Source organism: Pistacia vera, unplaced genomic scaffold (genome assembly GCF_008641045.1).
Source record: "Pistacia vera cultivar Batoury unplaced genomic scaffold, PisVer_v2 Contig299, whole genome shotgun sequence".
NCBI lineage: Eukaryota > Viridiplantae > Streptophyta > Magnoliopsida > Sapindales > Anacardiaceae > Pistacia > Pistacia vera.
This window is the reverse complement of record NW_022196111.1, coordinates 329,945-340,238: the sequence shown is the minus strand read 5'-3', so window position 1 is coordinate 340,238 and position 10,294 is coordinate 329,945. Positions and strand designations below refer to the sequence as shown.

At 33.5% G+C, this 10,294-nt stretch overlaps 2 protein-coding genes across 2 annotated transcripts; one reads left to right on the top strand and one right to left on the bottom strand.

The window, feature by feature from the left end:
* The first annotated feature begins 3,469 nt into the window (after nt 1-3,469).
* Nucleotides 3,470-7,896, top strand: LOC116135360 (protein FIZZY-RELATED 2-like). The gene is made up of 10 exons (XM_031421057.1): nt 3,470-4,055; nt 4,145-4,267; nt 4,357-4,461; nt 5,005-5,184; nt 5,385-5,447; nt 5,560-5,754; nt 6,313-6,414; nt 6,494-6,556; nt 6,939-7,007; nt 7,422-7,896. Exons 1-10 carry the CDS (start codon nt 3,564-3,566, stop codon nt 7,473-7,475), a joined length of 1,446 nt encoding a protein of 481 aa, XP_031276917.1. The 5' UTR covers nt 3,470-3,563; the 3' UTR covers nt 7,476-7,896.
* Nucleotides 7,897-7,968: 72 nt separating this feature from the next.
* Nucleotides 7,969-9,887, bottom strand: LOC116135361 (protein STAY-GREEN homolog, chloroplastic-like). Its single transcript, XM_031421058.1, has 4 exons — nt 9,460-9,887; nt 9,151-9,324; nt 8,642-8,809; nt 7,969-8,551 (listed from the first exon to the last, which is right to left on the bottom strand). Exons 1-4 carry the CDS (start codon nt 9,559-9,561, stop codon nt 8,222-8,224), a joined length of 774 nt encoding a protein of 257 aa, XP_031276918.1. The 5' UTR covers nt 9,562-9,887; the 3' UTR covers nt 7,969-8,221.
* Between the last annotated feature and the right edge of the window lie 407 nt (nt 9,888-10,294).

Below are 10,294 nucleotides of genomic sequence, written 5' to 3'. Positions count from 1 at the left end.
TTATTTTTGTAAAATTCAAAGATGCAAATGATAGGCTATAAGGTATTCACAGATCCAGCCGATCGTGCGTCATTACGATGACTTCGACCACATTTTGACGATGGTGGCCGACTATCGGCATTTAACGAGTGGGTGGAAATGTTGTTGTTAATTTTCAATGTTTTATTGTAAAGAGTTTTAACTAAATTAACAAATCTAAAGGGTTAAAAATAGTTAGATAGGATATGATTAATTTTGAGATAAGAAACAATATGTATTTTGAGTAGAACAGAGAAAACAAACGCAATCTTGGATTTTTAACTTTCAAATGATTGAGGGGGTGTTTGTCTGAGCTTATGAAAATAACTTATAAGAACAATGGTTATAAGCTAAAATTAACTTATAAGCATTTGAAATTTTAAGCAATTACGTATTGATTAAAGTACTTATAATTGACTGATAAGTAATTGACGTGTTTGGTAAAACGGGGCTATAAGTACTTTATTATAAAATTACTAAAAAATGTACTACATTAAACAAGGGCATACTATGAAATTTTAAATTAAACAAGGATAATGTGAAATATATTTGATCAAACTAGCTTATAAGCAAAGTGCTTATAAGCAAAAAAAAAAGTATTTTTCCCAACTATTTTTTTTGGCTTATAAGCTCAACGTATAAGCTCAAAAAAAATTATAAACAAACAGGTCAGCTTAATTTTAGTTTATAAGCAAGTTTGACCAGCTTATAAGCTTACAAATACCCCTTGAATCCTACTTATAATGCCAAGATAAGTAGGAAATAATATGTTTTGACTAAAATAATTTTCGGAGAATGTTTTGGAAAATTATTTAACATTTTTATGAAGAAAACTTTGACACTTACTGAAATCAAAATAGCCAATTAGGTACCGCAAATAGCAAGTGGTTCTAAACTTCTAACTCAGGGCAATATTATGGTTCCAATAATTCTCATTAGACAATCGAAGACCCACCACACCATAACCAGCCCACCAACATATCCGGTTGACTGGTTAGGTCAACTATTATCTAAACAAGAACTTTTAAGAAAGAGTAATGTATTTAAGCCCCACTAAATTGGTTGTAAACTCCGATAATAATTAATCACTTTAAAAGAATTATAAATATCATTTTATTCCATAACTGTCCATCTTTAATATTTTCTTTTCAAATTTCTTTTTTAACCCTACCATCCCTATTTGTTCTGAAAACTTAAACTTTATAGTTATTTTGTTTTCAATAAGGGCAATACTATACTTACAATCTAGTCTCAAAATTTTTTACTATCCCAACGTGATAGTTGGTAATTGGTCAAATCGCAATGGGTCTGTTGTCCAATTACGAACTGTTATTTGGATATGAGAGAAATTATAAGATTAGGATGTAAAACAATTTTATTGTTTCAATAATTAGATGATCTATTCTTGTACAATTTTTATATTCATTATTTTATTCAAATCCCTTTAACTTCCATGAGAATGTTATCATTAAGCAAAACCAATAATGAGATATTCAGTTATTATTTATTTCCATAGTTTAAATCCATCTTCTCTCCAAAAATCTTACATGATACATAATTTTCAAACAAAGAACAAATTACAGTTTCTGAAAAAAAAAAAGGGTATAGGGTATTGAAAAAAATAGTTCTTTAATAAATAGGTTGTACTAAAAGAATAACTACTTCTAACCCTAAGGGGTTGGCCTGAAATCTAGAATATTGTAGTTTATTGACTTTTATGTTGATTATCTTGGAGTCAACTACTATATTTGTTGTTTATGAGCTTCGAGGATAGTCAAGGTATGCATAAACTGACCCAGATACCAATATATAAAAAGAATAAATAAATAAAATTCTTCTTGGTAATTACTAGTTTAAAAAACATATTGTTAAAACATAATATAGGGCTTGCTTAGAAAGAAACTTGATGGGCTTAAATAAGATCACTCTTTAAGAAAACACACGTCCAATTGGGCCTAATAGGCCTTAATGAAATGTAGAATGACTTGAACTTGAAGCTTTATTGATCTAATTCTTTATTGAGTTTGCATAGGGTTTATTGGACATTCTTGACAAAAGTGAGCATCAAGACCTATAAATATGCCTCCCATTCATAAAGGAATTTAATATTACTATTGTTTTTTTCTTTTAATTACTTATGAATTTCTCTCGTATTTCTCCCATTACTTTCTTCCATTCTTAACATTTTCTCTCATCCATTTCTCTTTTCCTCTTTCCATTGTACATTAAAATATCATATCACTTTCACATATTTCAATAGAGCTAAATTTATTCGTTCATTAATTCTTTATCAAATATATCTTAGAAAATATCATTATACCCTTTTTTATTTTTTTATTTTATTGTTTAATATGAGTTGTAATTAATTTTAACTAAAACTTATGAATACTAAATATGAGAGAATTATTCCAAATAAGATTTCTAAAAATGATAAATATAAAGATAATGTATACTTAAGTAAAATACTATATTAAATGAATCAATAGGTATGGATCTACTAAATACTAATGTTAACAGAAACAAGAGATAGTGAAGATTGAAAAAAAAAAAAAAAATTAATGTAGAACTAATAAATATTAGTATGAATTACAAAGAATATATTCAAACTCTGATATTATAAAAATTAATAATTTTTATTTTGAATAGACAAGTTAATTTCAAAATTTTCGGAGTTAAAATATGATAGATTACTATTACTATCTCAATAATTGTGTGAAATTAAGTGTTACAAGTTCCTCTAAATCTATAGTTGATGATTAAGGTTTTAATTGAAAAAAAATAAAAATAAATAATAAACAGTTAAATGGATGTTCTAATAATTTAATCCCTTTTAAGGCCTGACATGATATAATAAACAAAATCTGCTGAGATATGATACAATAACAAAATCCTTTGATGTTTTTGAATCTTTCTGTCATCACATTATGAGTTAGTAAATGTTACTAAATTGTCTTTCTAAATTCGTATTTAAAAAAACTCAGGAGATTTTATTTAGTACATCATACCTTAAGCAATTAATTCATTAACTCTAATTAAATTGATATTATAGTTAATTAGCTCAGTTATAACTTCCAAGTAAATCTAAATGAAACGGGCCGGAGACAGGTTGAAACTGCCAGATTAACAACTTCTAATACAACAATAAAAACACGAGATCGGCGATCTATCTGTACAAATACAAGAATAAATACTACAATCCAGATCCATTGTCATTTTCTGTTAATTCTTCTATGAATCTAATTAAATTTCCATTGACTGATTGGATCAAATCATATTAATTCAATTATTAATTTCTGAAATACATCATTCAAAAATCCTATAATTTTAATTAAGAATGTGGTTATTAACTAAGAACGTGAACTGTCCAAAGGGGCCCCACCTAATTTTCGCGCAAGAAATCCCTTTTACCTGACCATTTCCGTTAAGATTTTCCGGGAAAAACTAAAAAAAAGAAAATGGAAAATTAGGAAATAACTGCTGCAACTCTCAATTATTTAACCAAACCCTCCAACTCGATCTAGGGTTCCTCTGAATAATCATCCTCTATGGACGATCCCACGATGGCTCCACAGCTCACGAATCACCATCTCAATCTCAATGTACCACCAACAATGTCCCTCCAATCACTCACTCCGCCGTCGCATCACATCAGCCGCATGATCAACTCCAGTCACCAACAGTCGCCGTCGCGAACGATTTACTCCGATAGGTTTATTCCCAGCAGATCTACCTCTAATTTCGACCTCTTCAACATCTCTCAGCCGTCTCCCAACTCTCCGGCGCCTGTGGATACCCACAAGGATGATAATTCCGGGACCTACACGGCCCTTCTTCGGGCCGCCCTCTTTGGGCCGGACACGCCTGATAAAAAAGACCTGTCTGGGCCGCCTCTGGGTCGGAACATTTTTAGGTTTAAATCGGAGACAAGGCGGTCTATGCACTCGCTATCACCTTTTGGGTTCGACGATGACGTGGCATCCGGGGTCAGTCAGAGCCCCGTGAAGGCCCCGAGGAAGGTCCCAAGGTCGCCTTACAAAGTGGGTTTCTTTTCCGATTTTAGAAAAAAATTTCTGGGTTTTTTGTTTTGATTATTTTTTAAATTTATTTGTGTTTGTGTATTGGTTAGATTTTGGATGCACCAGCTTTGCAAGATGATTTTTATTTGAACTTAGTGGACTGGTCGTCGCATAATGTATTGGCTGTGGGGTTGGGAAATTGTGTGTATTTGTGGAATGCTTGTAGCAGCAAGGTGAATTTTTTTTTTTCCTTTAAAATAATGTGGGTTAGTTTAATTATTATTTGTTTTTTGATTGTAAATGGGGATGGTAATTGTTGTAGGTGACAAAGTTATGTGATTTGGGGATGGATGATAGTGTGTGTTCAGTGGGGTGGGCGCAGCGTGGTACACATCTTGCTGTTGGAACTAGCCATGGGAAACTTCAGGTTAGAGATGAATGTTTTGTTAAGTTTTTTTGTACAGTACTGAAGTGGACATTTTAATGTAAATTTATGTGCTTCCATATGTGCTTCTGTATGAGTTTTAATGTTTCCTTTTCTTGTTAATGCCTGGGTAAAAGAAACTTCGAAACTAAGACGGAGCTTGTATTTTTCAACCAGAGTAATGCTTGAAAGTACTGAGGAACGAGAGTGATATATAGTATAAAATAGCTTGAATAAATACTGAAAGGCTTGGTAAAAGTTGAACTTGTCAAAGGTGGTGGAAAAAAGAGGTTTTAGGGGCTCCCTGGTTATGCTTTAAACTTAAATTTGGTATGTCTGTACTTCTGTTTTTTCCAAGGAAAGATTTGCTCTAGAACTGAAAGGTGACAATTTTTAATTGAACTGTTAATACTTTCGGTTTTGATTGTATTCTTTAATTATTTATCTTTTCGGGAGTTGTGGGGTGGGAGATAGATAACATAGAAGTCATTACTTGGATATATTTTAGATAGACTGATCCTCTTTAGGTGCTTTGTTTGATCTTAGATATGGGATGCATCTCGTTGTAAGAGGGTGAGAACAATGGAGGGACATCGATTACGTGTTGGGGCCTTAGCATGGAGTTCATGTCTGTTGTCTTCTGGTAGCCGGGATAAGAGTATTCTGCAACGAGATATACGAGCTCCGGAGGATTTTGTCAGTAAACTATCTGGACACAAGTCAGAGGTTAGACTTCGATACACCTTTTTGTTTAGCTTTATTGAACTTTATGGTCAATTGCACAACTTGAAATTTTGAACTTCATGCCTTGGATCTTGCTTTCCTCTCTTATCTTAATAATTTGTTCTACTGATGGTCATTTGTTGTTAACCATATATGCTTCTACTGTTTGCATGTTCATTTGAACTTGTATCTTTTTGATCTAGGTGTGTGGGCTGAAGTGGTCTTCTGATAATCGTGAGCTAGCATCAGGTGGCAATGATAATAGAGTATGTGATCTCATTTCCTTTTTAATCTCTGACTTACTGTGATACATATTTTGCAGTAATTTCTTTCATTTTTGTAATGTAAGCTTGCTAATATTTCTCATCCATGTGCCAGCTTTTTGTTTGGAATCAACATTCAACTCAGCCAGTGTTGAAATACTGTGAGCATACAGCAGCTGTAAAAGCAATTGCATGGTCTCCCCATCTTCATGGACTTCTTGCGTCTGGGGGTGGTACAGCTGACCGCTGTATTCGTTTCTGGAATACAACCACTAATACACATCTGAGCTGCATGGACACTGGCAGTCAGGTATTCTAACTGCTTTTTGTTTGACTATCATGAGCTGCATGGACGCTGACCGCTGTTTAGTTTTCTACCTGAAGTTCTAAATGATGATCTCTCCGCTTCATCCCTCATTGTATATAATGATAAATATATCACTTTTTTGTGTCAATTGGAACATCCTTGGTGGTTGTGAATAATGCTGTATAATGAAAGGAGCTACTAATAGTTAGCACTGAACATGGTCGAATGGAAAGCATACAAGAACCCATGTTTAGTGTAATATTTGAAGTGGGGTGCAGGACGAGTCACTGGTTTAATCCTGCTACAGTATTTGAGGATTGTTTGTCAAGAATTAAGAGAAAAAAAGGGCTAACTTGTTTACTTCCCTGAACTGAACATAGAAATACTGGACAATTTATGGGTTTTTCACTTCTTAGGATGATGAGACGTTATGTAATTGTCTTCTATCCATAGATATGGCTCTACCATATTACTCATGGGACTCTCCATCTTTCTGTCCTTAATGTGCAAATGCAGATTATGCATGCTAGGATGTACTAATTTCTGGTTTATGCATGGCAGGTATGCAATCTTGTGTGGTCTAACAATGTCAATGAGCTTGTCAGCACTCATGGATACTCCCAGAACCAGATAATTGTTTGGAGATACCCAACCATGTCAAAGGTACTGTAGTTGAAATTTGTATATTATAAATATACTACTATTATCTCTTTGTTACTCAAATTTGCTTCTGCTAATGCAGTTAGCAACTCTCACGGGCCATACATACAGAGTTCTTTATCTTGCCATTTCACCTGATGGACAGGTAGTTCATTCTCCATCCTTACTAATTCTCCTTTTCCTTTGCTTATAGAAAACTAGGCAATCTGGCCCATGCAGTAGGTTGAAGGTTTAAAATATGTTGCAAGTAATGTTAGATAGTTTAGGAAGAAACTACTGCAAGGATGAAGTACTCTGGAGAGTTGTCTTTAATTTAGTTTTCTATTAAAAGTACATACAGGGTTAATTAGACCATTTTAATATCAGAAAAAAGAGATTAGTCCAATTAAAAACTCAGTGGAAGTCAACTTTGATATGCACCTCTACACAACTCATGATTAGACTTCGTATATTAGTATAAATCAGTAACTGTACTGATCAGCTTCTGTGCATGTTCTTGTTTTGATTATTGTATTTTATTGTCTCAGACAATAGTCACAGGAGCCGGAGATGAAACACTCAGATTTTGGAATGTATTCCCATCCCCTAAATCTCAGGTAATTATTTTCAGAAGACTCAGATTGGAAAGTCGGAAGTTTTTTATTATTTTTATTTTTTATACCTCCATTGGTAATACAGTAGCATTGAAGCCTTTTCTTCATCCATGAGAACTTAGTCTGATTGATATCTTCTTGGAAACTGATTCTTCATTCTTGGAAAGTTTCCATCAAATATTTATGATTTAAAAAGTCCTGTCAACATCTATAGGCCAGCTCACCAATGATGTCATTAGAAAAAGGCAAGGGTAGCTTTGTAGCATGTGATAGTTCTATTATCAAGGAACATTGATTGATATAGCCAATCTGGACATGTGTTTGCAAGATTTTCAACATTTATGATTTCTGTACATTTTTGGTTGAACCATCATATGAGAGTAGATCACTTATGTATAACGTTGGATATCAATGCAGAATACTGATAGTGAGATTGGAGCATCATCCTTTGGAAGGACTACAATTCGGTGACCTCTGCTAACGCTGGGCTTAGCATTCTTCCAACTCTTCTATAATCTTCAGCTATTTATCCCACGAGGTCAAAGACTTTATGCAAAAAAGTCCTGAAGGAGGTTCTGCTTGAACCAAACCCTTGAACAGTAAATACTTTCAGGGAACTAAAGATGTGAATAGAAACGGTGAAATATGTCCGGCTGCTTTCAAGATGATGGTTTTGATTTTCTTTTTACCCATTTAAATGATTTATTTATTGGTGTACAGAGGGAACGTTAACAATTATTCTTGACGCCTCCCTTGCATTGTATATTTTGAGAGCGAAGCGAATCCTGGTCATGGTCTCCAATTTGGTGTAACAGTTTGAATTTTTTGTAAATAAACTACTATACTTATACGGACTGTGACGCTATATCCTATATTTCTTACATCTATTTACTTAGCTATTCAAGCTACTATGTCAGCCAATTGTTACTTCACTCTTTCTATAACAATCCTCATTGCACACAGATACAGGAATCAGATTGTATTTCTGCCAAGAATTTGTCATACAAATAGAGCTGTGCTGCTTTTGTACATTTTCTACAGTTACCATATGTAGATGTGTTCCAGGTGACCTTGAGAGCCAGTCACATGGATAAATTTGGTAAAGCAATACAACCTACCACGTTTTAGTTTTGGTAGTTCTTGAGACTTTTGAATTGTCTGTACATTTTTACATTATAAATATAGACAAAACACTGAGATGACAATGACCTAAACAATCAGATTTGTTGTTGGATACTTTCTTGGGTCCCATGATTTTCATTTTCATGGGGAAGCTTTTGTGACCATGGGATCGAGCTCATTGGTGGAAAGCAACAGTTGCAAGTCTCTCGGCATGGTTCTAGTAATTCCCAGTTGCTTATTAAACTTTCCTGGTTAGTCCCATTGTCCACACTAGATCGTTCAACAGCTTCCTTGAGTGGCCCCCAGCATTCGACTCTATTGAATTCAGGAATGTTTGAATGAAAATACACCCAAACCAGAGCCTCCTGCAACTCCGGATAATTATTCAACAAATTACCATCTCCATGAACAAAAGCCTTCAGTACCTATTCATGTCATCAATTACCCCTGTCAAGATATGATTTAACATAACTAAGAAAAAATAATCAATATTCAATATATATAAATATATTTACCACTGGGAGTTCTTTGCAGAAGATTAAGAATCTAAGTCGAGCACACAAGTCTAATAAAAAATGTCCTCCACTTATGTGACAGTGAACATGTAGAGACATCTTCCCCTTTACTTTCTTCCACTCTGCCACAACTTCATCTCTTTGCAACCTGTTATACCAACCCTGCAGCTGCAACCAGATCCCAAATACTCTTTCTCCTTTAGTTTATTATCATAATTCTTAAAATAATTCAAAGATCTAAAACTCCCTTTTTATCTTATACTTTCTCCCTTTTAACATGAATCATATAATAGACTACCTCAGCTCTCTCGTTCAAGTATTAATTTATTTTCTCTTTCTTCCACAAATAAATATTATATTACTATAACTCTAGAAGATCCCCTGTTTCCTCTCTTTGCTTTTCAACATAAGCAAATCAAAAGCAATTAAAATTGATAGTATTTGAATTCAACAACAAAGGCTATTAAGAAACATAAATAAAAATCTTTTTTTCCAGATCAGAAAATTACCTGAGAATTGTTTATGGTTTGTGAGATGGCCAAAGTAAGCTTAGATGTTATGTCACTGTGAGTAAGGGTATAAGTTCTTGGCAACTTCCCTGGATGCTTCTTTTCATCCACACCCAGAAACAAAACCCTCAACTTTGAAGCCTCAAAAATAGCTGGTCCAAATAATCTTGCCACCTAAACACAACCAAACCCACAAATCAATACAAATAAAATAACATAAACTCAAACCAAAACCCTTATTTCTTTTTCTGCTCCAAACCCCTTAACAGATCTTATTAAAAAGTTATAGAAAAAGGAAAGAAAAATTACAGGAGCTATAGATTTGTTTCTTTTCTTGGATGATGTTCTAGAAACAAAGAGAGAAGGTTTAAGCTTTGATGGAAGCTCCAGAGCAGCAACCAAACTAGCCATCTCTCCTGTTCACTGAAGAAAACTCTTCTCCAAGCTCCAACTTTGCAGGAGTAATTAAATGTAGAAATTTTTAATATAATACAACAAAGAAACCAAACCAAACAAAGGTAGAAAAGAAGAGAGAATCTTGGAGGACTTAAAAACTTTGAAACATAAGGTAAGGGTATCTTTTTCTTTTTTCTTTTACTTTAAAATTTGATTTTCTTTGCTTGTATGTTTAGGTTTAGAGACTTGAAAGATTGGTAATGTTTTAGATAGAGTGAGAAGATGAAGTCAATTGAGAAGAGATGCGTGTCGGTTCGGCGTGGAAGCTTTTGCCTAAGATTGCGGTTGCTTCAACTTTGAAACTTCTACTTACTAACATTGACACTTTGCAACGTTTTGAATTGAACAAGTGTTAAGTTACGTCACATGAAGCAGGTGTCGTGTGTCAAAATATCACTCACTGCAGCAGGCGCCATTACTCTTTTCTCATATGAAATACATTTAATAATTTAGATGTTTTTCTTAATAACAATAGAGATAGAATTTTAGCACGTGTTATTTTGTTCGTATGTGTCTGTGTTTGTTAACTGAAAGTCGGGTTGTGGTTAACATATTCCAACCACCTCAATTTATTATCATTTAGTGAGCCAACAAATGCGTAGAGAATAAGCATTGAAAAATATTATACAGACATTATTTTTATACAACAATTTTTATATAATATTATATGATAAAATATAATTGAATA

Excerpts from the sequence above, each read along its gene's own strand:
- LOC116135360 (XM_031421057.1), top strand. The coding sequence starts at position 3,564 with ATGGACGATCCCACGATGGCTCCACAGCTCACGAATCACCATCTCAAT. Across the intron at positions 6,557-6,938 it reads CCATTTCACCTGATGGACAG|ACAATAGTCACAGGAGCCGG; the intron begins GTAGTTCATTCT and ends TTATTGTCTCAG. Across the intron at positions 7,008-7,421 it reads TCCCATCCCCTAAATCTCAG|AATACTGATAGTGAGATTGG; the intron begins GTAATTATTTTC and ends ATATCAATGCAG.
- LOC116135361 (XM_031421058.1), bottom strand. The coding sequence starts at position 9,561 with ATGGCTAGTTTGGTTGCTGCTCTGGAGCTTCCATCAAAGCTTAAACCT. Across the intron at positions 9,325-9,459 it reads GAAACAAATCTATAGCTCCT|GTGGCAAGATTATTTGGACC; the intron begins GTAATTTTTCTT and ends GGTTGTGTTTAG. Across the intron at positions 8,810-9,150 it reads AAACCATAAACAATTCTCAG|CTGCAGGGTTGGTATAACAG; the intron begins GTAATTTTCTGA and ends ATCTGGTTGCAG.